This window comes from Vombatus ursinus, unplaced genomic scaffold, assembly GCF_900497805.2.
Source record: "Vombatus ursinus unplaced genomic scaffold, bare-nosed wombat genome assembly UNPS02014798.1, whole genome shotgun sequence".
Classification (NCBI taxonomy): domain Eukaryota; kingdom Metazoa; phylum Chordata; class Mammalia; order Diprotodontia; family Vombatidae; genus Vombatus; species Vombatus ursinus.
The window spans coordinates 17,300,758-17,328,588 of NW_020954576.1; the positions used below are offsets into that span (position 1 = coordinate 17,300,758).

General features: G+C 37.2%; 2 protein-coding genes across 2 annotated transcripts in view; one reads left to right on the plus strand and one right to left on the minus strand.

Annotated features, from left to right (window-relative positions):
* LOC114050239 (fumarate hydratase, mitochondrial) overlaps positions 1-3,182 on the minus strand; it is a 31,155-nt gene extending 27,973 nt beyond the window's left edge. Inside the window, exon 1 of the mRNA XM_027871885.1 lies at positions 3,000-3,182. Within this exon, the coding sequence (XP_027727686.1) occupies positions 3,000-3,167 (168 nt within the window). The 5' untranslated portion in view covers positions 3,168-3,182. The remainder of the gene's footprint in view (positions 1-2,999) is intronic.
* A 15,473-nt stretch (positions 3,183-18,655) lies between these two features.
* Positions 18,656-27,831, plus strand: part of LOC114049671 (kynurenine 3-monooxygenase-like) — a 60,150-nt gene continuing 50,974 nt past the window's right edge. Inside the window, exon 1 of the mRNA XM_027870983.1 lies at positions 18,656-18,837. Within this exon, the coding sequence (XP_027726784.1) occupies positions 18,784-18,837 (54 nt within the window). The 5' untranslated portion in view covers positions 18,656-18,783. The remainder of the gene's footprint in view (positions 18,838-27,831) is intronic.

Here is a 27,831-nt window from a genome sequence, read left to right on the forward strand (position 1 = left end):
ATTTTATATTGGTCTAAATTGAGTACTTTGGGGTTCAACAGCATTTACATACTTTAATGCAAAATGGGATCTGGACAGATAGCACAATTCAAACACACACACATATGCATATATTTTCCAAATTCAAAATTGGGGAAATTTAGTGTTTTCTGAATACTTGAACACCCATAAAAATCCTAGGCATATAAAATATAAAAAAGAAAGACATCAACTAGATAATTTCTAAGATCCTTTCCAGCTTTAAAAAGTTCTATGCTTCTTAAAGCAAATAACACTGTCATCAAAATTATTAGATGTGGACTTTATGCCTAAAAAAAAAAGGAATCACAAAAAAAAAATCTGGATAATATGAATCATTACAAAGGAAACCCTAGTAATAATTCATCTTTATCACTTGTATAATGCTTTATAGTTTACAAAGTTCAAGTATTATCCTCATTTTACTAATGATGAAATGAGTTCGGAGAGGTTAAGAGGCTATGGGAACAGCTTGTAAGCAGCAGTTAGGAAATAAACACAAGTAATACTTCTGTGGGTCAGACATTATTGATTTTAAACTGGTAACTTGTTTACCTACTAGGTAAGAGTCTTTATAACAAGAGTAGGGAGAAAGTCAACAAGTTTTCTTCATTTAAGGTCTGTTAATAACAGCACACTCGAGAATAGGGGAGTCCTTAAATCCTTCAGTTACTTATCCAGGTAATCACTCTCCTGGTTCTACTCAAAACTAGTAGGAAATAGGCCAAGATGGACTTTAATATTCTTAAGTCACAGAGATTGAGTTTAAATTGGTTCTATTAATTATTACCTGTGTGGCTGGGCAAGTTGCAACAACTCTGGGTTTCAGTTTTCCTCAGCTATAAAAAAAGAGGGTTAAACTAGATGACCTCCAAGTAGAGATCTAGCTTTATGTCTGATCCATAAATGCAATGGGCTTGAAAGCTAATGAGAGGTGAGACTGTAGAACAGTGAACTAGAAAAAACAGCCCAGTGCATTCTATCACAAATGATGCCACCAAGTCACAGAGAAAAAAGCAATTTCAACAGATTCTCACACATACTTTTTAAAAAATGTTATTTGTTTATTTATTTTATATTTACTTCCATAAGATTTTGAGTTCTAAATTTCTCCCATTCCTCAAGACCGCACGCAATCTGATATAGACTCTACATATACATTTATATTAAACATATTTTCACATTAGTTATGTTGTAAAGAATTAGAACCAATGGGAGAAACCATGAGAAAGAAGAAACCAAACAAAACAAAAAAAAGAAAAGGAGAGCAAATAGTATGCTTCCATCTGTATTCTGACTCCACAGTCCTTTTTCTGATTATCACACACACTTCTTTAATGAAACATCCCAGAAAATATAGATGCTGTTAGAGTCGGTCAGTCAACAAGCACTTATGCCTCTATGTTCCAGGCACTGTGCTAAGTAAATGTTGGGATACAAAGAAAGGCAAAAGACAGTCCTGGCTCTCAGGGAGCAAATAACATAAAATTTTTTATATGCACCTGAGATTGCATACAATATCAACATTCTTTTGATAAATATTTTGGTTTTTTTAAGGCTATATTGTCAATATTTTAAATTATAAATGAAGAAACTAAAAAAAAATGAAAAGGACTCATTGAAACAAATCAGTAGTAGCTATTGCTTAGACTTGGAACTTTAAACTCCTCTTTCATTGAATTTTCTTCCCAGTAATAACAGCTTTTACAGTTATATAAAACTTCAAAACTACAAAACATTTTACATGATCTCATGTATAAAAACAACACTATCATGACATCACCACTATGAATTACAACTAGTTCTTTCAAGCAGTCAAAATTATTGTAATCAAGTTCCTTTAAAGTCAGTAATACTGTGAAAGTCATGACAGGAGCCAGTATTTATGTAGCACTTTAAGGTCTGTAAAGCACTTTGCAAATATTACCTCAATTGAGTTTCACAACCACCTTGGGAGGTAAATACTATTATTATACCTATTTTGCAGATGAGGAAACCAAGGCACAGAGGTTAAGTGACTCGCCCAGAATCACACAGTGAATGAGTATATGAGGCCATATGTGAACTCCAGTCTTCCTGACTCCAAGTCCAGTACTCTGGGCCACAAAATACTTTTATTCTACATATGCTGGGCTTTAAACCCAGGTCACAGCATGTGGGGCTGGGGTGGGGGTGGGGGAGGTGTTTTTTGGGGATTTTTTTGCCTCCTCCATCAGATCAGAAAAATAGAGGGCACCAAATAATGATAATATCATCACACACTTGTTCCCTAAAGGCCCATGCTGCAACCCAGGAGCTCTGACTCAAGCTCCCAGGTCCAGGTCTTGGAAAGACACTTCCTGGTAGGTCACTTAGCAACCCTGGGCTGTAGAAACCAGAACCCTAAGCACCACCACATATTGTTGTGCATCATCCAGATAAAATCTCAGGTTTTTCAGGGAGAAGGATAGAGATGTGTGCAAGAATGGGCAAGAAAGGGAAAACCCCAAGAGCCTAGCAGTAAGTCTAAAATAATAACAATATAAATGGCTAGCATTTACATAGGATTGCAAAGTACTTTACAAATATTATCTCATTTGATTCTCACAACACCTCTGGGAAGTAGGTGCTATTATCATTACTATAACTGTCCCCATTTTACAGATGAGGAAATCAGGAAGGACAGAGCAGCGCGAGGATCTGTGTGCACCGACGAGCCCTACACTACAGCGCATGCGCACACACTCCCCGCTCCTAAGGCCCCTGGGACCATGCACCGGAAGGTGTCGGAGAAAAAACCCCACCATCCTCAACCCTGGTCGTGAGAAGGGAACGCAGAGTGCAACCTAACCTTCTCCCCTAGCTCGTAGCCCCGACTTCAGGCCTCCGGCCTGGCCTGTCCTGGCCCGGCTCAGCCAATGGGTCGGGGGAGAGGCTGAAGGTCACTGCGGGCTAACCCCGGGGACGGCAGCGGGAACAGAAAAGCAGCAGACGACCCTCACCATTCGAACGGCGATCGGAGGCCGCTGCAGGGCGCAGGCGGCGCACGCGGGGCCTGGAGGAGAGGGCTGCAAAAGCCTGCTAGGCAGGAGGAAGATCCGGAGTGAACGGTACATGGTGCCTGGCGCGCTAAGGGACGATTTCAGGGAACCTGGACCACGCCTCCCCATCGGCAGTCTTACCCCGCCCACGTCGCCTCTCTTCTTCTTCTCACCCAATACGGAACCCCGTTCCAGGCCCGTGAGGCGGGACTAATTCTTATTGACCAATTAAAAGAGAGGGTGGGTTTAGTGGCGGTTTCCCCATCCCTCCTCTAATTTGCGTCTGGAGTAGCCCTAGGAATTGTGGGAGTTGGAAGAAGTAGTTTTGGAGAGGAGAGAGGAAGGGAGGAGAGAGTCATGTTTTAGCCAGAAGTGGAGCTCTAGGAGTAGTGCCAGTCATTCAGGAAATTTGTTCAGTTCATTGCTTTTTTTACTGGATTTTATCTATGACTTTTTTCTTTTTTCCTTTTTATTTTCCTCTTAAGAAAAAGGATGCTTTTATGAGAGTGGGGGGGAAACTGTCTTTGACCTTTGCATCCCCAGGGTTTAGCACAGTGTCTGGCTTAATGCTTAATGAATGTTTATTGATTGACCGGAAGTTAATGAAAATGCCTTGAAACTTTTAAATTATGCTCGTGGTTGGGAATGCTGGAAAACAGAAACCTACCTAACATTGCCTTTTTGAAGAAGACCATTTTGTCCTGGCCCCTGATCAGGCCTGACCGCCACTGGGAAATAGAGGAAACCTGTATTTATCTTCATGCTGTTTACAGGAGGCAGACCTGAAGAACAAGCTCCCAGTGCACAGTACAGCTAAAATTCCAACTTCTTCCAGAAGTACAGGACTTTATTTTAACTAAAGAACCTTCCTTCCAACACCATAACCTCAGAATCATCTCTTTTCCCATTCCCCTCCCCAATGCACATCCAACAAGGGTCCAGGACACCCTTGGTTTATTCTCATAATACCATTAGCCTCTCAGTGTTCTAGGCAACTCAGCAGAGGAGTTGCTGATGCATCTGGTACCTGTGTATGTACTTTAAATATATCTGGTAGAAGTATATATGGTATATATGATGTATAGATGTATATATACATGTGTATGTGTATATGTATGTGTATATGGATAGATAGATAGATAGACAGATAGATATGAAATCACAAGGATATTGGAGAAGTAGAATCTTTTGTCTTCCTGGTCTTGCCTTTTGACTGTCTTATCTTAACCAGTCCAAATACTTTGCCATTCCTGTGAGCTTCTAAGGTATAATTCCCCTTTTGTTGATCTCCGTTGAAATTGTTTATGTCTCAGCTCCAAGAATTTTTCTCGTCAACAACTTTTCTTGACGTAAAATGTTTGAAAAAATAACAAGGCTGGACAGCCACATCTACCAAGATCAGGTTCAAAACTAACCTTAGGTATGGGCCAGCTGTTAATACTCCATTAACAGCCTTTTTTCCTTGTTGTTGAGTTCTGCACTTCAGCCCTATGAACAAAGGATTATAGAATTTAAAAGCTAGAAGGAATTTTAGAGTTGGGTTCTCCAAACTTTTTTGGTCAAGTACCCCTATAAGCAAGAGGTTTTTGAGTATGTGACCGCAATATCTACTACTATACTAACAATTATGTACATTATGAAGCACACAAAAATAGAATTTAAAAGTATAAGAAATATTTTGAAAGTAATGATGCAAAAGCCTTTTTTAATCTTACTAAAATATTGTTTATGATGATATTTTGAGTGAATACAATGTGACAGAAAATTCTTTCCTTCTGCACTCTAACCCTTAGATCTACTCCCCACACATACACTTCCAGTGGTGGTAAGCCACTTCTCAGGAAGCCGACATCTTGATGCCTAACCTCCTGTGTCTTGTCAGTGGTCCACTAGCTGCATCCATAGGTGTCCTTTCCATACATCCTGCAGCTGAACTCTCCTATGTGTGTAGTCTTCCCAAATTAGAGAGCAGAGACTGCCTTTTTGAATTTGTATCACTAATTCTTAGCACAGTGCTTGACATATAGTGAGCACTTAATATATACTTTTTTATTCATTCATTACTTTTTAAAATCTTGATTTAATTCTTTGTGGTACAGCTATCCAAAGGTCTGATTCAAAGTTCAATTTATTTTTATTTTTGATCTTATTGGTTAATAATAGTTGAAAAACATATCTTACAAAAGATACACAGATCTTTGGAATAAGTGCACTTACCAAATCACGATATTCATTTTTCCATCCCACTATGTTAAGGTTTTTGTTGTAAATTTGTTGTAAATTTCCTTCTTCCCTGATATGTATCAGTTGTTCCTATAAACTTAAGCAGGTGTTGCATTTTTATATTTTTAACAAATAGGTTCAAAACCCACCAAAATTCTTCATTTGGAACATTATTAAATAGATTAAAATATATGTTTACAAGTTCTGTAAGTGTACAAATATGAGTTATTATATGTGACAAACAACATTGTTTTCATCAACACAGAGAGTGGAGATTAAAAACCCAGGAGGAGAAGGTACTAACTGTCAGATGCTATAGAGAGGTCAAGAAGTATTAGAAGTGAGAAAAGGCCTTGAGATTTGGCAATAAAGATGCCACTGTTAACTTGAAGACTGGGTCATGTAAGTATGTTTGTAGGCTGAGGGAAAAGAGCCAATAGACAGGAGTGATTGGAGATGAATGACAGAGAGAGGATACTTAATGGAGCAAGATACTTGAGGAAGCCAGAGGATCAAGAATAGTGTAAAAAGATAACAAGTAGTAGCAATCCATTTTCCTCTGAGAATAGAGGGAAAGAGCAGAAAATAGACTGTAAGATATTTTATTTAGGAAGAAAACTGAGGGAGCTTCCATAAAATGAGTCTCAAACTTCTTTGTGAGTTAAGAAGCAGGATCATTTGCTGTGAGTTTTCAAGGCAAGGGTGTGATTAGGAGCGTGAGGAGAGAAAAACAAATTTAGAATGGTTGTTATGGGATAGAAAGCCAGCAAGTGTTAAATAGAAGGATAATCAAGCAGTAGTTTGTAGTTTCTTGTAGTGCTTAGCACACTTGTAGTGCTTATTGTGTAGTGAGGGAAGGAGATTGTTTCAATGCTTATGTTTTTCCATGTTCAGAGGAGGTACTGTCAAATCATTTATCCTATCTCAGACAGAAAGGGAACACCAAAACTTTAGCCCTGGAAATAAGTAAGACACCGTGCAGATGGTTTGGAGCCAAACAAATAATCCTGGTCATTGGACTGGCCAAGTGACATGAAGAGATACATGAAGGCAGGAAGTGGATTAGTTTGGAATGTGGTGATTTAAAATAGACGTATGTAAAGCTGAAAACTTTAGAGAGCACCTGTTACTGTCCACGTCTGTGCTGATAACCTATTTCAAACATTTCAGATTAATGTAATAAGTGCATCAATAAACTTACTTTGATGTCCAGGTTATTTCTGGATCTTTCCTTTTTACCTGTGGGAGTAGATGAACTCTAGAGAGCTCCAGAAATCTTGGTTGAAATAGCTAATACCATGACCTTCTAGGTAGTTAGGAATTAGCTTACTACATTGCAATATTGAGTCTTTTGACTTCATCAGTTGACATCATTATTTAATGTTTAACAGTTTTGGAGTGTAGTGAACCCTGTCAGACACAGCTATCTTTTATTGACATGTGGTAATGATATGATTGACTCTTAGGGTTACTCCCCCTCTTTTTTTTTTAAAGAAGCAAGACATTTTTAGATAAAATACTGAGTTCATCAATTGTATAAAAGATTTTGATGAATATATGCTGAATTTTATCCTATTCATCTTAATTATAATGTAGATATGGAATTTATGTATCTAGCTTACTATATCTCCAGCTATCCCCTGAAGTAATTCTCTGGGATTCCAATATTCATGTTGATGATATCTCTCTTGAAATTCCTACATTTCAACTTGGATTATATCCTTCTTCAACCTATTTTAGCACACACTCTCATGGTTACATTTCATGCTTCACCCTCTCTTGGAATTGTGTTACTTATAAAATCTATTCTTCTTCAAAAATGAAGGACGAACAACAACTCTGAAATTCTGTTATCTAACCACGAACTCTTTGTCTTTTTACCTCTTCACCATTAAACCTACTCTTTGCCAGTATTTTAACCTCTGGTCTGTTGAACCATCCCTGTTCTCCCAGTCCATCTCTCCTACTCTGATGTCATTTTTCTCCATACTTGACCTCATGATCAACCACTTTAATGTTTCAGTAGTGACTCCCCTAGAATTTGAAGAATCCTCATCCTTGAGAAACTCCAACTCTCTACCTTACTATCTTATACTTTCCATTCTTACCACAAAACTACTGGACATTATGGGAGAAAGTTATAAAATTAAAGTGAATTCATCTACTATAAATTTGTAACACCTTATTTCATTTAAGCCATCATAATAGCCAGCATTTATATGGTACCTACTATGTGCCAGGTACTGTGTTAAGCACTTTACTAATATCTTATTTGATTCTCATAACTGGCAAGGTCACATTTGGAACTCAGGTCTTCCTGACTCCAGGTCCAGTACTCCATGCACTGCACCACCTCTTCTAGCTGCCTCCAAGATGCCTGTGTGACAATTGCTTCTTTCTACCTTATTGGCTTCCTATCTCAGTCCCCACAATGACAGTTCCAAAACCTTTCTTTTCTCCTTTTGCTCACATATGAACCACCTCCTCTTACATATGATGGTGAAAGAAGACTGAAAATCTGGGTTAAAATCTAGCTCTTCCCCTTACTTACCTGTATGACTTTGGACAAGTTATTTAACTTCAGTTTTTTTTTTTCCTCACCTGTAAGATGACTGGGACTAGATGACCTCTAACGGCAATGTTATATCTTTGACCCTGTGATTTTTTGCTAACAGTTGATGACCTATCCTGAAAAGAATAAGGCTGTCTGACATGGGCTTCCTTAGGCTCCCTTCCTCCATTCTTTAAAGCTCAAGATCACAGTCACTCAATCAAGTACAGTCAGACTATCACTTCCTCATTCCTGGAAATTATGTCTCTTATTGCAGCCCAAGATCACATTTCCTTTTTTAACTTATATACGAAATCTTAAATACTAAAATTTAACTTATATACTAAATCTTATTATTCTATATGTTATGTTATAATATATAGTAAATATATAATTTGGAATATTCTATAATTATAGATTAGAATAGGATGTTCTATTCAATAATGATTATATAATATACTGAATTATATTATATTCTATAATAAAATCAATAGCTGGTATTTATATAATACTTTAAGATTTACCAAGTACTCTACAAAAATTAACCATTTAATCCTCATAACAACCCTATGAAGTGAGAACTCTTACTATTCTCATTTTACAGATAAGATGAGTAAACCAAAGCACAGAAAGGTTGTTTGCTCAGGATCTTATAGCTCGGTGTCTGAGACAAGGTTTGAACTTGGTCTTCCTGACTTCAAGTTCAGTTCTACCAACTTTGCCACCTAGAAGCCTGTGGACTCATTGTGTTTGTAATCCATTAACCGTCCACCTCCCTTCAACTTTCTTTCAGACAAATTTTTATATAACCATTCCTTCCTCATCTTGAATTTGTACATTGTAAAGCTTTACATTTATACCTATTGCATCTCACAATTGGATTCAGTCCAATATTCTCAACTTTTGACTTCTTTTGGGATCCTGATGTCAATCAGTGTGTTTCTTATCCCTACTAGTTGTGTGTCATCTGACAATTTGATAAGGATACTATTTCTGAGTTTATCCAAATCATTGATAAATCATTGATAAAACATTAAGTAGCAAAGAGTCAAGCATAGATCCCAGATGGCACCCGGCCAGAGACCTTCTTCCAAGTTTATATCAAACCATTAATCAATCCATTTGAATCAGGCCATTCAGACTTCTCCAAATTTACCCATTTGTACTGCCATCTAGTCCACATTTTTTCTTCTTTTTCATAAGAATAGCATGGTATAATTTATATAACACTTTCATAAATATGAGTAAACTGTATCTATAGCATTCTTCTGATTTACCAGTTTAGTAAAACTATCAAAAAAAAGAATTAAAGTTATCTGATATGACTTATTCTTGCTGAAGCCTTATTATCCATTCTCTCCTTGTCTCTAACAACAGAAAAGATATTCTTGCCCCTCAGTAAATCTAATCCATCTATCCAGACCCTCCATCCTATTCATTATGTCCTGGACTTTGCTCTAGCATTTTCAGTCTCTCTTCCACTAACTCTTTATTGAGGCCTTGGTTTTTTTTTACATACCAGTCATTTTATACATAAATATGTATGTATGTATGTATGCATGTATATACACATATGCATCTATATATATATATGTTTGTTATGTGTGCATGTATATATTTATATACCCTAGTCTCTCCCCTGGAACCTTCTCTTGTAACAAAAATAAACAGTTAAGTTACACTGATTGACAAAATGCTGCTACTCACATGCTTAGACCTTTCCAATCCTGGGGGAAAAATAAAAGCCTTTCCACAACTTACATTTTTTATCTATTTTTCTGTCTTTTTCTTCCTCTTTATAGCTAAATTTCTTTTTTTATTAATTTATTTTGATTTATCAGTAATCACTTCCATATGCTTTTGAGTTTAAAATTTTTCTCCCCCTTCCTCCCCATCACCCTCCCCAAGAAGGCGCACAATCTGATATAGGCTATACATTTACATTCATATTAAACATATTTTCACATTAGTGATGTTGTAAGCAAAAATTAAAACCAATAGGAGGAACCCTCAGAAAGAGGAAAACAAAATCAACAGAAGAGAAAAAAATAGCAATTCAACTTCCATAGTTCTTTCTTTGGATGTGGATAGCATTTTCCATCACAAGGCCTCTGGAGATGTCTTAGATCCTTGTATTGCCGGGAAGGGTTAAGTTTATCAATATTAGTCATCACACAACGTGGCTGTTATCGTGTACAGTGTTCTCTTGGTTCTGCTCATTTTACTCAGCATCAGACCATACAAGTCCTTCCAGGTTTTTCTGAAGTCAGCCTGTTCATCATTTCTTATAGCACAGTAGTATTCCATCACATTCATATACCACAACTTGCTCAGCCATTCCCCAATTGATGGGCATCCTCTCAATTTCCAATTCTTTGCCACCACAGAAAGAGCTGTATAGCTAAATTTCTTGACCAAGCTGTCTGTACCCACTAACTCTACTCCTCACTATTCGCTGTCTCCTTAACTATCTCCAGGTCTGACAGCATCTGCAGTATTCTGCCCTTGTGGTCCTCTACTTATCTTCTGAGAGAAGCAAAGTGTGTCTTATCCTATGTTCTCTGGAACCAAGATTTATATTTTTCTAGTGTTATTTTCATTTATATTATTGTAGCCATCATGGATATTGTTTGCTTGGTTTTGCTTTTTTCCTTCTGAATCATTTTTTAAGTTTTCCCATGTTCCTTTGAATTTCTCCTACTTGTTTCTTATGGCACTATAATCATTCCATTAATTCATATGTTGGAATTTGTTTAGCCATTTCCTCAATTGATAGCCAACCATTTTCTTTTCAATTTTTTGCTACCAGTGACTACTATATTTTGTGTTATGAAGCATCTTTCTTTCTGTCATTGACCTTCTCGGGGTATATGTTTTATAGTGGAATTTCTGGGTCAAAAGATTTGAACAGGTTAGTGACTTTTCTTGCATAATTCCAAATTATGTTCCAGAAAGTTGTACCAATTCACAACTGACCAGCAATCTATTAGTTCCATTTTTTTCCCCATGTGCTCAGGCTTTTCTACTCTTTGGCAGGGAAAGCCTTTCCACAACCTATACAATCCAGTTATTCTTCTGTCATTTTCTTCTTTATAGCTTAACTTCTTGACCAAGCTGTTTATAGCCAGTGACTCCATTCTTCCCTACTCATTCTCTCCTTAACTCTTTACAATCTTTTCCACTCCCACCACTCTACTGAAACTGCTTTTTTAAAAGTTATCAATGAAATCACAATCAATAAATCCAGTGACCTTTCTTCAGTCTTCATCTTCCTTGACTTCTCTACAAATTGTAACAGTAATGCATAGCAGAGAACAAAAGAAAACTTGCAAGGAAGCAAAGAAAAGATGGACAGCTCTCAGCACAATGTGTAGTATTTATTATATAGGCTTTCTTGAAATGGAAATTTATTGCTTTGTATTTTGAATCTTCTGTTATGTTCTGCTGTGCACATGTCAATGCTTTTTTTTTTCCTTTTCTTATTTTGTATTTAAGTTTGTAATATGTTTCTTTTTCTTTTCTTATTGTGTATTTAAGTGTATAATTATAAATTTTTTTAAAAATTGTGATGGTATTTTGCCACCTGCCCTTGAGATTTTTGACTTTTGTTCCTCCAGATGAATTATTATTTTTTGATCTCTATAAAATAATCCTTTGGTAATTTGATTGGTACAGTACTGAATAAGTAAATTAATTTATATATTGTAATTTTTATTACATTGACTCAGTCTACTCATGAGCAGTTAATATTTCTCCTATTATTTAAATCTGTATTTTTACAAAGAGTGTTTTATACTTGGGTTCATATAGTTCCTAAATGTATCTTGATAGATATACTCCCAAATATTTTATAATTTTCTGTAGTTATTTTGAATAGACTATCTCTTTCTAGTTCTTCTTGCTGAGTTTTATTGGTATTATATAAGAATTTATATACACTTGTTTTATAGCCTGCAACTTTGTTGAATATGTTGTAATGGTATACAATCTTTAATACTTTAATATTTATTTCCAAATATCTATTAAAATTTTTTGTAACAATATTCATTAGGATATTGGTTTATAATTTTATCTATAATATGTCTCTCCTTAGTATAGGTATCAAAACTGTATTTGTATCCTAAAGAGACATTTGAAAGATTATTTCTTTTCCTATTATTGCAAACAGTATTATTTGTACAATTGTCTGTACAATATTGGAATTAATTGTTCTTTGAATGTTTGATAGAATTAATTTATTTTCTAAATATTGTCTTGGCCCTACAATTCCCTGACTTTTTTAAGGTTGTACCAATGGTATGCAAAACAGAGAGGAAGGGTGAGGGCATTCCAAGCTAGAAAAGCTTTAAATATAAATGCTATTCATTAAGCTATTTTGTGGGGAGGGAAAGAAACATTTATTAAGTGCCTACTTTGTGCCAAGCACTGTGCTAAGTGCTTTACAAATATTATCTCTTTTGATCCTCATGCAACACTAGGAAATAGATTCTATTTTACCCCATTTTACAGTTTAGGAAAGTGAAGCAGATGGTGATTAAGTGACTTGCCCATCTAAGTATCTAAGGCCTGATTTGAGCTGAGGCCTTCTGACTTCAGGTCCAATGGTCTTTTTACTGAGCCACTTAGCCGTCTTTAAATAGGGATTCTTGTTGAGGTATAGTGTGAACTAGATGGCTTCTGAGCTTCCTTCCAACTCTGAAATTCTGTGATTCTACAACAGAGATGGCATGCCTGTTATCTGAGGACCCTCCTACCTGAGTTCAGAGAGACTCATCACCAGTTTGGCTACAGAGGATTTGTTTATTTATTCTTAACAACAGGAACCCTTGAAAAATAATGTATGAGTTTTAGAAGGGTGTGGTCAACATTGGCGGAGGGAGTACCTACACCAGGGGTGGGGAACCTGCAGCCTCCAGACCACATGTGGCCCTCTGGGTCCAAAGGGCTGCACTTGAGGATCTAAAGGGCCATGTATTCTCAAAGTCACTGGTTCCCCACCCCTGACCTACACCAAATTAATTATGGTTCCTTCTCACTTTAGATTATGCCTCTACCAAGGTCATCTCCTTCTTTCCCTGGTGTTTTTCTTGGATACTCTTCTTTTGGAGGGACCCAGGTCAGCAATCTTTCATTTCCTGTCCTAGCTATGCTTCTAATTTCTGGGCTTCACACTATGCCCCCTCAGGTGCCTTCATCCTTCCCCCATATCAGGTACCTTCTTCCCATCCTGAAGTATTGAAGAAGAAACTTTGGGATTTATTTTTAGCAGGAGGGTGGAAAGGATATTGGGAGATGGTTGTAAAGAGTGCTTCTTAAAGGAATTTGAGGATTGTTGGTATGAGTTAATCAATCACTGAGCTATGTATTAAGTACCTACAATCTATGGGGTAATGTTGGGAAGAGAAAGAAGTACAAGATGTGGTCCCTATCTCCAATGAGTATATAATGTCACTTAGAGGACAAGACTGTACTTTATATGATTAAGTTTGGACAGAAGGTGCTAGAAGAGTTCAGAGAGGAAACTGTCACTGAAGTTGGAATGACTAGGGAAAGCTTCATGGAAGAAATGAGACTCTAGCTGGACATTGAAGGATGTGTAGGATTTGAATTGGCAAAGAAAAGGAAAGTATTCCAGGCTACTGAAACAATGTGATATGGAGGCATGAATTAACCAGTTATCTTCAGAGAACAATAAAAAGACCAGTATGATAAGAACTCAAATTAAGGAATATTGAAAGCTAAATTGGAAATTAGGTTATCAAGAGATATGAGGAGTCTTGAAGGACATGATAAATTGCATGATGAGCTAAATTCTAATATGGAGGCACCACTGGCATACCATACCCTTAACAACTCTGAGCAAACTGTAGGACCAACATAATATGTGGAAAACAAATTAATTCTGGAATTATAATTGGAATAATTGGAAAACAAGCATTCAAAGAGCAAAGAATTTTAATATTGCACAGACTTTGCAATAATAGGAAAATAAAGTACCTTTCCAATATCTTTCTATGATACAAATATGATCTTAATACCTATACCAGAGGCAAAACAGAGAGAGAATATAAACCAATATCCTAATGAACATTGATGCAAAAATTTTAAATAAATATTTGCAAATAGGTTATAATAACATATTGGAAATAATAGAGGGAGATCCTATAGTTAGGGACATCAGTTCATTTCTCTAATCAAATCAGTCATGAAGTCCAGTAGTATGGTAAAGTAAGAACACTAGATTTAAAGTCAAAGGACCTTGGTTCAAAGCCTGGCTTTTCTAGTCTTCTTTGGTACTGTTTCTTTATCTGTAGGTGTTTTCCTTGGTCAATATGGGCATAACTCTTTTCTTAGAGATTATTGAAATGTGGTTCAGCTTCTTAAGAAAGTAAATTGCTAGCTCCTGATTGGTTTCCAGTGACTGGGTCTTCCCCCCAGGGCTGACTGAGACCCAGGAGCATAGACTCTTTTTATAGGAACTGCCCCTTTGCACTAGCGTATAAAGAAGAATGGTATCCTGCTCTAGATTTTTCTCTTACCCCATTCCCCAAAAGCAACTGATGTCAACTTACGACCTATCTATGGCAGAGGAAGAAATGTTATTACATGTGATTTTTCCAGCTCAAGTGATGGCAGCAACTGGAGCCCTGATAATTTCCCATAGACACAGGATATCTGTACCTGCTCAGAAGTAGAGGTGAAGCAAAAGGGAGGGTCCCTCCATCATAAAGGCCCAGAAGCAGACCCACCCCACGTCTCCATGTACTTGATTGGAATCCTGACTGAGCCTGCTCCAACGCAGTAATAAAACAATTAGAAAAGCAGCTTAGTGTAGAATAAAGCAGTTTGGACATGGACTTAGTAGACCTGGGTTTGAAAACTCTGATTTTTGCTTGTTGTGTGACTGTAGAGGGAAGGAAGGGAAGAAGGAAAGAAGGAATGAAACAAGCATTTATTGAGCACCTACTTTATGCCAGGCATTGTGCTAAACACTCTACAAATGTTATCTCATTTTCTTCTCACAACAACTCTGTGAAGTTGGTGCTTCAATTTTCCATGTGAAGAAACTGAGGAAGACAGAGTATGCATAGGGTCACACGGTAAGTGTCCAAGGCCAGATATACACTTTTCTGAGTCTCAGTTTCCTCACCTGTAAAGTGTGGATATGAAAATAACTTTCTTTCACTGTGTTATTGAGATCAAATATGATAATGTATGTAAAGTGCTTAGCAAACCTGAAAGCTCTTTGTAATTGTCAGCTATTATTAAGGCTGTCCTAAAGTGGAATGAGTTGCCTGGGGAGAAGTAGTTTTCCCTTCTTCGCTAGAGATTTTAAGTGGGGTGCAGTGGATAGAGCACTGGCCCTGGTGTCAGGAGGACCTGAGTTCAAATCCGACCTCTCACACATAACACTCACTAGCGGTGTGACTCTGGGCAAGTCACTTGACCCCGATTGTCTCACAAAAAAAAAAAAGAGAGAGAGAGAGAGAGATTTTAAGTGGGGAAAACCAGAATGTGACTTTGGGGGTATGTTGTAGAGGGAATTCTCATTCAGGTGTAGAATGAACTGTGATTACTTCCAACTCTTTGATTCTTTAAAATCACATCACATATCCTTTTTTTCCCCCCACATATCCTTTTCACTCCCACTGCCACCACCATAGTTCAGTCCCTCATCATCTTTTGTTTGAACTATTGTTGAAGTCCTCCTAACATGTGTGTTTGCTCTTAATGTAATCCTCACAGTACACCAAGCTGACTGTAGCATTCCTCTTTTCAAATAGTGGTACCCTATTGCCAGCTGAGTAAAGTATAATACCCTTAGCCTGGCATTTAAGACAATCTACAGTCTGTCTGACTGTACGCAGCTTGTATACAGACTGTATCCAGGCTGGTCTCATACCAATCTCATCCCTATACTCCCTGTTTTAGTCAAATTATATGACTCTCCTCCACTGCTCCTCACCCTGACCTCTGTTCCACTGCCTTAGCTCATGCCATCCTCTCCTGTGCTTAGCACTGCCTTGACTACTCCCTTTCCCAGGCTATTTCCGTCTCTACCTTTACAATTCTCCCTTTTTTTAAGGCCCAACTTACATGCCACTTCCTTTATAAAAGTTTCCCTGACCTTCCCAGCTGAAAGTGGCTTCTGCTTCCTCGTTGCTTATAGCCCTCATATTATACCCTACCATAAGTTATGGGCCGCTAGGTGGTGCAGTGGATAGAGCACCAGGTCTAGTGTCAGGAAGATCTGAGTTCAAATTTCGCCTCAGACACTTACTAGCTATGTGACCTTGGGCAAGTCACTTAACCCTATTTGCCTCAGTTTCTTCATTTGTAAAATAAGCTGGAGAAGGAAATGGCAAATAACTCCAGTATCTCTGCCAAGATAATCCCAGTTGAGATCATGAAGAGTCAGATACGACTGACAAAAAACATATGTTGTAGTTATTCGCATGCAGCTCCCTCACCCCAACTAGATTATAAGTTCCTTGAGAGCAAGGTCTGTCTTGTTTGATCTTAGTGTTCTCTGGGGCCAAGCACAATTCTTTGCTTAATATTACCAAAAAAGGCACTTAATAAAACTCTGTTGAGTTGAAATTCTGACACCTGTGCAGGTAATTGAAATAAAATTCCTGGGAGTATACCACTAAGGAACCACAAGGCGTCACTATTGAATGACTTTTGACAATCCTGGAACAGGCTACTTTGTAATTTTTTGCATCATCATTAAGTAGTTAAAAAAGAGAAGAGTAATTTCTTAAATTAAAATACAGAACCTGTCACTAACGTCCCACTCTAATGTCTCATTGTGGCATGGCAGAGGCTAATGTTTTGCTTTTTTTTTTTTTTTTTTTTTTAACCACATCAGCTCTCTAAAACTATCCGCTTAGTTGTAGTGGGATTGAGGGCAGACTCCCAGCAAAAATATAGTTTCTTTCAGTACTGATCCATTAAAATAAGATTCAGAATTTCTTTTGTTTTTTTGACTCTGTAATTCTCCTTTGACTCATATCTCACTGAATTGATCTTATGTTTGTATGTGTATCTTGTCTTCCTAACTGAATTATGAAATCCCTAAGGGAAAAAACTTTTGGTCATTATTGTTGTTTGCTAGTAGCATCACTATTATTAATAATTATTTCTATAATTACTATTTCTATAATGACTCTGTGAGAAGCTAGATGACTTGCCAAAGATCATTTAACTAGTTACCAACAGAGCTATAATCTTTGGACCCTCATTTTACTATTTCTTTCCCACTCCACCCTAATTGTTTAATATAAACCTTTTTTTTTCTTAAATCAAACTGTAATCTATTTCAATAATTTTCTGATTTTAAAAAATGGTGATAACTTTTTTATACTGTGTGTGGTGATGTGTCAGAAGTTTTTAGATGTATTCACCTTCAGACTCACTGGTGTATTTACCTTTGTAATTTATGTTGTGTCGGTCTTTGTAGTTCTAAGACATTTGAACTGATTATAATAATAATTATCATTTATATAGAATTTTAATATTTGAGAAGTGATTTATACTTCTTATCTCATTTGATCCTCTGTACAAACCTATGAGGTAAGTAATATTATTATTTCTATTTCACAGAAGAAAAAACTGAGGCCAACAGGTTAATAGCACCTAAATCCATGCATGCGGGGTTGAAAAATGACTGTTATCATGGGGGAGGTGAGAGGAAATGAGTGAACCTTACTCTCATCCGATTTGGCTTAAGGAGGGAATAACATACACACTCAGTTGGGTGTGGAAACCTTTCTTACCCTACAGAAAAGTAGGGGGGAAGGGGATAAGAGGGGTGGGGGGGAATGGGGGTGGGAGGGAAGGGTGATAGAAGGGAGGGCAGATTGGAGGAGGGGGTAATCAGAAGCAAACACTTTTGAGGAGGGACAGGGTGAAAGGAGAAAATAGAATAAACAGGGGGCGGGATAGGAAGGAGGGATATATGGTTAGTCTTTCACAACATGACTATTATGGAAGTGTTTTACATAATTACACATGTATAACCTATATCGAATTGCTTGCCTTCTCAATGAGGGTGGGTGGGGAGAGAGGAAGAGAGAGAATTTGGAACTCAAAGTTTTAAAAACAAACGTTGAAAATCGTTTTTATATGTTACTGGGAAATAAGATACACAGGCAATGAGATATAGAAATCTATCTTACCCAAAGGAAAATAGAAGGGGAAGGAGGTTAGAGAAGGTGGGGGGGAAGGTAGAAGGGAGGGCAGATTAGGGGAAGGGGTATTCAGAATACATGATGTCCTGGGGTGGGAGGAGGGACAAGATGGGGAGAAAATTTGAAACTCAAAATCTTGTGGAAGTATATGTTGAAAACTAAAAATAAATAAATCCAAGTTAAAGAAAAAAGAAAAATGATTGTTATAAATTGTAATTGCTTAAATACTTATATAAGGAGGATAGCACATGAAAACTTATTGAAGAAAGAGAACTACCATGCTGGGCTCCCAACGAAGAAAACTAATTCACTATTTAAGCTTTTGTGTGTTAAACTTCATTTGAAAGTTCCTCAGTAAGTTAGAATTAAATAAAATCATGAATAAAATTGAAACTAAGAAAATTTCCTTTTAGAAAAACCATTATCACATGGTTCTGTATTAAAAATATGTGCATTACAAATCTGTTATGGGAAGTCAACTTTTATGTAAGTTTAAAAATTTTGAGCTTTATTTAGTTGAGTTAGTAAGGCATTTCCTTGTTTCCTGAGATAGAGTGATTCTGGATGGGGAAATTATAGAGTTAAACACTATCGGGTTAGTTCAAGGGACATTAGTGCTTGACAGGAAGCCAATTTAACCTGAGTTTAGAACTGGTGGTAAAATGCTTCAAGGCTCTCAGTCATATAAAGACTGAGGAAACGAGTGAGTAGGAAAAACAGTCTCCCTGTTGAATGAAAGTGAGATTCAGGAATCACTGTGAAAAATACTTCTGTGATTATGGATTCAACTAACAGCAAAAAGAAGAAAGTAGTTGTCATTGGTGGTGGATTGGTAAGATTTTAGATCTATTTGTATGTTTTACTTTTTATGCCTTTTTATTATTATCATCATCATTACTATTGCACACTTATAGAAACCAGCAATTTTCTGTTGAGGTAGTTTATTTTATAGGTTTAAGTGGTACTAGTTTTGATTTTGACCTACTGGGAAATAATGCATTATTGTATAATACTTTTATTTAAAGATGATCTCCTTTTTTCTCTCTTCTTTGACATTTTGGTTTAGAATTCCCTTAAGACCTTAGCCTGTATTTCCTTTTGTTTTTGGCAATTAATACTACAGAACATATAATTTTTGCCTTAAATTTTATTTTCCATATGGATTTAGGGGCTATGCGTATGTGGTATTACAAATTATTCCATTTAAAACTAAAAATAACTCAATACCATAATGGTATCTATGCAAAATTTTCAGATTGACCAATCTCAATCAACTAATAAACCACAAAAACTTTATCTTTAAAAAATAAAATTAGATGATTGTTAGGCAAAACTGATTGGCATATTCATTCAAAATACTTGAACTTCTCATGTGTAGGAACACAGTTTATACCTTCTAAATTAATAAACTGACTCATTCAACTCAAAATATGCAGTGGGAGCCAAACAGGGGGAAAAAACTTTAAATTTTTTTTTAAATTTGAAATAAGTCCTTGTGAAATAAGCTCATCCAATTAAGTACATTGGAACTTCTCTTTCTAATATTAGTCTGAGTTCCTATCACTATACCTTGCTCATTATAGGCACTTACTAAATGTTTTTTGAATGAATCAGACAGTACTATAAGAAAACTTGATCTTTCAACAATGACCTCTCCTCTGGGACTTCACAGAGCACCTTGTTTTTCATCTGTCTAGTGCACTTATCAAATTTGAGGATTATAGTATTATCGTTATCCAGGTTTGTGTCTTACACTCCTACTAGACTGTGATAATTGTGTTTTATTTAAATTTTGTATTTGCTGCCCCCCAAAACCCTACCCCATCTCCAAACACAGGCCTTTTGTAGATTCTATTGCTATTGTTCAGTCGTGTCTGACTCTGCATGACCCCATTACAGAATTTTCTTAGCAAAGATACTGGAGTGATTTGCCATTTCCTTCTCCAGTGGATTAAGGCAAATAGTACTTACGTGACATGGCTAGGGTCACACAGCTAATAAGTGTCTGAGGCCAGATTTTAACTCTTCCTGACTCTAGGCCCAGCACTGTATCCACTGAGCCACCTAAATCTTTGTTGAATGAGTGTATGAATGAATTATAGATGAAAGAAATATTATGGTGTTATAAACTATTGAAGTTATAACAACAGAGTTCATAACTATTTATTGGGAGGCCCTTGGACATACATAATAAGCATTGAACACACATTTCTTTCCTTTCAAAGTTTATAAATCCCCTGTGAATTGCTCTGTCTCGTTTGGTTACTAAAATACTGGTTGGTTTCCTTGCCTCAGTTCTTTCCCTACCTCAGTCCAGTCTCCACTGAGCTGTCAAAGTGATCTTCCTGAAGCATAAGTCTGAACATACCACTCGCCCCCCCACCCCCACCCCATTCCATTCAATCAACTCAAGTGGTTCCCTATTGCCTCTATTTGGCTTTTAAAGTCCTCCATAACCTGTTCGCTTTCTACCTTTCCAGTCTAATTACATCTTGCACTCCCCACTCTCCACTTTCCACTGTACTCAGCAATCCAGTGGTGCTGGCCTCCTTGCTGTCTTTTCCACATGACACTCGATCTCTTTACTTGGCATTTTCATTTACTGTGCCCCATCCCTGGAACGCTTTCCCTCCTCATCTCCATGTCATAGCTTCCCTGGTTTCCTTTAAGTCTCAGCTAAAGTCCCATCTTCTGCAAAAAAGTCCCTTAATGCTAGTGCCTTTCCTGATTATCTCTGGTTTATTCTATATATATCTTGTTTCTATATAGTTATTTGCATGTTGTCCGTTAAAGTCTATTAGACCTTCATTAGTTTGTAAGAGCCTTGAAAGCAAGGACTATCTTTTGCCTTACCTTGTATTCCAATGCTTATCACAGTGCCTGGCACGTAGTAGGTGCTTAACAAATGCTAGTTGACTTACTGACTCAGGAGAGAGAAAGATCACTCCAGGCTCAAAGAAAATGGGCAAGGCTTTATGGAAGTGGTAGCATATGGGATGAATCTAGAGGAATGGTTAGTATCATTAACTCTGATGATCATAAAGAATTAAAAAGAAATTACCATTATTTTCTTTTGATTTAGATTTGGAAGATGACCTTTTAAGGCCAAGTAACACTCTCCTAGATAGAGTGAAATCATTAGTGGTGACCCCACAGTGTCCCATAAAGCTAGTGCTGTGTTGATCCAACTCTCTAGTGGCTTGGACATTATCCTGTATTTTGTTTTTCCAAGTTAAATAAGAGGAAAAATGTAGCTGATTGCATCTACAATTCTTCACCTAGGGTCTGACCCCAGGAGTCTAACTTGTGGTCTTAACTGAGGACAGATTTCAGGGACTAATTTCATAAATTAGGGTGAGAAGAAAAATTACATTATTATTTTCAGTAACGTCTAACTGAATCTTAGTATTTCCTTTAATAATGAGTGTAGGTAGAACTGTAGTATTTGGCACCACTAGACTACCAAAGGGGTCTATGACACAAAAAAATTAAGAACTCCAGTCTAGAAATTCAGCTTAGTCATTTGATACCTTAGGAATTTGCCCTGTTTTTTTTTTTTTAAACTTGATAGTTAACAGCCTTGAAAGAGCAGGAGAATTAAGGGAATCATATCTTTTAGGTATATTGAAATGCTGTGTGTGTGTGTGTGTGTGTGTGTGTGTATGTGTACGTGTAGGTGTTGTTTTCCATTGTAACAAAAGATGCTGCTACTACAAATGATTACTGTCAGTATGAGGATCTCCTGGAAAGATCGATGAATGATCAAGAATCCAAAGGTTGACCTTTGAATCACAGTTGAAGCTGTTCAAACTCTATTTTTGATGACTGTCTCTTGGATATCTGTAGGAAACCCAAACTCTGCTCAAAAAGACTTTAGCCATCCCTTATCAGATCAACAGATCCACTACTGCTTTTATCTTCTGGGAATTTGCAATTGAATCTCATATTAGTTATAAAGTCATATTTTTTGAATCTTGAAAACATTTTTTCTCTTTCTCTGCTATTTAGACATTACTCTCACTTCACTTTATCATCCTGCAGCTGCAGAAGTGTCTTTTATTTCTTCACACTCATTTAGCTTAGCAGAATTGTTTCGTAAGGATATATCCCTTTAGTGCTGGGAAGCTGGCTACATCAAGTACTACCTCCTACATGAGGCCTGTCCTCAACCTCTCTTTCTTCCCTTGAGTTTTCAATGTTTTTCCCCCTGAAATGATTTTGTATTTACTTGTATATATTTTGTATTGTGTACGTTGCTTACTCTGATTGGATTTGACTTAAGGAGGGAATAACATACATACTCAATTGGGTATGGAAACCTATCTTACCCCCACAGGAAAGTAGAGGGGGAGGGATAAGAGGGGAAAGGGTAATCAGAAGCAAACACTTTTGAGGAGGGACAGGCTGAAAGGAGAGAACAGAATAAATGGGGAGGGCGGCAGGATAGGATGGAGGGAAATATAGTTAGTCTTTCACAACATAACTATTATGGAAGTGTTTTGCATGACTACACATGTATAACTATATTGAATTGCTTGCCTTCCCAATGACAGTGGGTGGGAAGGGAGGAAGGAAGAGAATTTAGAACTCAAAGTTTTAAAAATGAACGTTAAAAATTGTTTTTACATGTAACTGGGAAATAAGATACACAGGCAATGGGGTATAGAAATCTATCTTGCCCTACAGGAAAATAGAAGGGTAAGAGGATAAGAGAAGGGGTGGGGATGATAGAAGGAAGGGCAGATTGGGGTCAGGGTTAATTAGAATGCAGGCTGTCATGGGGTGGGAGGAAGGGAGAGATGGGGAGAAAATTTGGAACTCAAAATCTTATGGAAGTGAATGTTGAAAACTAAAAAATAAATAAAAACTTTAAAAAAAAGAAATGTGTGAAGCTACAAGTGAGACTGTAACATATGATTTGACAAAATTCACCCCCACTTCCACCCTGATTTATGTCTGCCAAATCAGAAAAATTGCATAGATTTTGCATGGTTCACAATAATTAGTTCACACTGACATTATGATGTTAATGAACTTTACAATTAGAAATGTACGGGCCACTCATAATCACCACCTGCTGCTCATGCTATTTTTTGCACATGACAACTAGCATACAATCTATGGGCACAGCTATTGATATAAATGATTCAAGTGAGTAGGCACACAATTTTGTAGGTAATTAACATATGAATGAATGAAAAAACAATTATTAAGTTCTTACTATGTGCTAACTGTGCTAAATACTGGGGATTCAGATGCAAAAGTGAGATAGTCCTTGTCCTCAAGAAACTAGCATTCTACCAGCATGAGAATAATTAGTAAGGGTTTTTTGGTCTGGGGACACTGGGGTGTTGAATGAATGAATAAATAGAGTATTTAGCTATGTGGAACAACAGGCCATTCTTTTCAGAGAGTGTTGATTTGAATATAATTCTTGGGACAAGAGGTGGAAAGGGGTGGGAATCAGGGGAGATGAGGGGCCTCCCTCCTCGGTATGATAAATATGAATGGACAGGGTGGAAAACAGCTGAGTTGAAGATGAAGATTTGTGGCCCCAGGTATTTCAAAGTTGAGACTTGGCCCCTCAGGGACTTGGTCTGTGGAGGTCCAGTTTGGAAGTTTTAGCAGCAGCAGTAGCAGGTCAGAAAATGGATGGGGTAAGATGAGAACATACAGTCCCAAGGAGTGCAGAACTGAATGGCTTAGCTGTTCCAAAGGCATAGATGGTGCCTGAAGGTTTCATTTGGGAAGAGAAGCAGCAGCTGTTGCAGCAGGGCTATTTTCTCCATCATTTGTAGTTCTCGATCTTGAGTGACTTAGGTATCTATTACTTCTTTTTCCAGGATGTGGTAATGTGGTGGTTGGGGGTGATCGCAATAGTAATATATGACATTTTTATGCAGTAGTTCTTTAAGGTTTCTAAAGTGCTTTGCATATATTATCTTGTTTGATTCTCAGAACAATCCTGTAGAGGAGAGGGACCGCAGATTTTATCATCCCTGTTTTACTGATGAGAAAATTGAGGCTCAGAGAGGTTAGATGACTTGCTGATTAAGTAACTAAGTCACACAGTAAGTTTGAAGTGAGGACAGTATTAACCTAACCATTTCTTTTCTTCAGTTTGCTTTCCCCACCTCTCTCTTTTTTTTTTCCTTTTAAGAAGCCAGCTGTACCTTAAGCAAAAAACTTGTGGGTTAATTATATAATGTATCTTTTTCTATGAGAGCCATTTTATATATTAAATTGAACATTAATGGTAAGCCTCAAATGTTTTTTTACAGAAAGTGAAAAGAGGAAATAATTAGAATATTTTAGTCTTCTTGTAATGTTTCACCTGGTCTTTCTTCCTACCCACCATCCCCCAACTTTGGCAACTGAACCCATGGGCTCAGTCATACTTTACCCTAAACTCTGGGAAGAGTCCTGGTCCTGGGATGAGAGGATATAAGGAATAACATGGAAGTAGCTTTCTGACTTAGCGTTATGTTAGCTTTACTGCTTACTCTTTTCTGACTTTGGTCCCCCAGTAATTGGGTTCTTGCTTTGAAACCCAGATGCACAAGGCTCTTGTAAGATATATACATATACATATATATATATATATATATACACACACATATTATATATATACACATATACACACATATATATGTTTCTATATATGTATATGCTCATGTAAGAGAGCTGTGTCCATTTGGGTTATTTAAATGTCTAGATGTGGTTTATAGGTACCATGGGTAGATCTCTGGAATGTGGCCCAGCCCTGTCTGGAGGAGACTATAATTTCTGCCTTGAGGGGGAACAGGAGAAGTGGCTGACACTTGTTACTTTTCTCACCTAACTCCAAGAGAGGGATTGAGCTAGACTTATATTTATCTGCCTACCTCAGACATTTCTAGTCTAGGAGTACAATAGATTCAGAACAAAAGTCACTTCTATGGTCACTCTTAAAGGAGAGAGTACCCCTAGCTTATACTCATCAACTTAGCTTCTTTCCACCAAATATTAGTTGCATCCACAGCACCTAGCACAAATGATGAATAATGGATAAATCAGTTTATCCAAACAAGAAGCAAATAGAAACTGGAGAAGTTATACAGACAAAAATTTACTAGAAAACAGACAAGAGTGAGCAAGTTCTTTTTGTGACATAAGATCTATGTCTGTAAGAGATAGGGCTTATTCTTACCCAAAGCAAAGTTCTCCCTCCATAGACTCAAGGAAGGCAAGTTGGAAATCAGGAATATGCTGAGGAGTCAGATTTCCCTACATGTCTTCAGCTTCCAAAGTCTTTCCTTCTCCTCTCCTCAGTCCAACCACACATTTTTCCATAAAGGTCTAACACTAATTCCATATACACTTGGCATTCTTTCTGCCAGTTCAGAGTCATTTCTCCTGCATATGCAACTGCGTGCATAATGCCCTAGGCTTGGTCAGAAGCCCAGTTAAACGTTGTACACAAGTCCTCCCAAAAGTGCATTTCCTATCCCTAAGCCCTTGTGACTCATATTGTCATGACTATGACTGTGCTCCTGATATATGTTGCCAGAATTCCCCAGTACTTCCCATGCTAGGCCTCCACCAGTTGCTAGCTGCTTAGATTTCTTGTCATCTCATTCCTTGCCCCTGTGTGGAACTTATTATCTTTTTTTTAATCTTGGTGATCAACTGTCTTTTACTCTACACACTGGTATTCCCATACATAGAATCATAAGAATGTTAGGCAACATCAGAGCCCATCTCCATCCATTTTCAACAACACTCACAATTACAACCTCTGGTCAAATACCTCAAGTGATAGGGAACCCATTCCCTCTTGAGGCCATCCCCTCCATTTTTGTTTAAAAATCCTTGCTTCTGTTGCTGTCTTATAACTTCTATCCATTACTCGCTCTGCACTCTGAGGCCTAGAAGTGTTAGTCTAACCCTTCTATGTGAGCACTCTTTAAATGTTTGCAAATGGTAATCATGGCATCTCTAAGTCTTCTCTTCTCTAGGCTGGACATCTCCATTTCTCCTTTTTCCCTATAGAATGTTGTTTTAAGTTTCCTTATGATCCTGGTCGTCCTCCTCTAAATTAATTCTAGTGTCTAAGTGTCCTCCCCAATAAGTGAAAGCAAGCACTGAACAAAATATTTAGGCCAGAGTAGACTACAGAGATACATTTACCTTTCTTATTCTCAATGTCAAATTAAGCTCTTCAGGGCCCGCAGTTTGCCATTTTCTGAAAGTTATTAATACTATTCTGTTTTTAACATAAAAAAACAGGTACATTTATAAATTCAAAATTGGATTTAAAAAATTATAGGGATCTGGACTAGACTTCTGATTTTATTAACACAGGGAATTCCATAGGGGTAAAGGGAAACTTTCACTAAAATAAGCTGTCACCTCCATTGCAATTTATAACTGTAGAAAGTTACCTATACCATTGAGAGGTTAAATGATCTGAGCAGAATCGCACAACTAGTCTGTGTTAGAAGTAGAACTTGAACCCTCAAAGCCTTAGCTTTGAGATCAACTCTCTTTCCAGTAGGCTATACTCCCTCTGACACAGTAAGTTAGTATTGATTAGAAATTTAGTGAAATATATAACATACATGTAATGGGGGACTAGAAAGCTCACTTAGCAGAGGTGAGGGTAATGAAACAAGTGATTATGGAGCACCCACTATGTGCTAGAAACTAAGCTAAGCATTTTATAATACTGTCTTACTTGATCCTCACAGCTTCACATACTGTGAAGTAGAAAATATTATTACCCCTATTTTACAGTTGGGGAAACTGAGGCAGAAAGATTAAGTAATTTGCCCAGGGTCACATACCTAGTAAGTATCTGAGGCTAGATTTGAACTCAGGTTTTCTAACTCCAGCCTGATACTCTATCCATTGTAGCACCTATTGAGCTGCCTCTCAGTGTTCTCGGTAACTTTTCTGAGAAGCAAGCACAGAATGATGCAACCCTCCTAATAATATTCAGTGAACCTGCTTCCAAACATGTGTAATAGAGGGCCTTGCTTTCTCCTTGGAGCATGTACAGGTGTTCTATGACTGTCTTTTGCCTGTATACCGTTTGGCAAAGAGGGGCCTTTTGATTGGCTGCTGAGCCAGAACTGAGTATAGATTCCAAAGGCTCCAGTGACTTGAGCTTTAGTTTTGTTTTCCTTCCTGACTACATTTGAGTAACGAGTTTGAACTGCTGTTGGCCTTTATTTGGGAAAGGGGCTTTGGGTCCTTGCTTACTAAGAGCTGCCATGAAGATGGTAGGCATATGGCTTCCTGAGTAAACTCAAGTATGGACTTCTGACCTTTCAAGATCTCATATGGCCCTGCACCAAAGGAAAGAAGATGCAGTAAAATCAGAGAAAAGGAATTTGGAAAGAGTAGATAGGCATTGGATGAAATAAAAAAATGTTGACCAAATAATATTTTTTCTGAATAAAATCAGAGTAACATTCTCATACATAAAGTTATAACAATATAGTAAAAGAGAGAAGAAAGAAAACAGGAAAGAAAGAGAAAAGGAAAGGCAAATTTAGTATATAAATTTACTATTCCACTAGGTAATTTATAAAGTCATAACAAATTTGACACCATTCATTTGTCATTAAATAATGGCTGGTTCACATAAAATCATGATGTCGAACACTTTTTTAAAAAGCTGTATGTTTTTCCATGGTTTAGGATCTCTTTAATTGTCAGAGCCTGAAGAACTCCTGGTTAAACATGAAAGTCCACAGAAATTAAGTCAGTGGGTAGAGTGGGTGCTATCATTAGTAAGGAGGGGAGAAGATAAACTAGAGTTTTGACACACATTCTCAGGTAC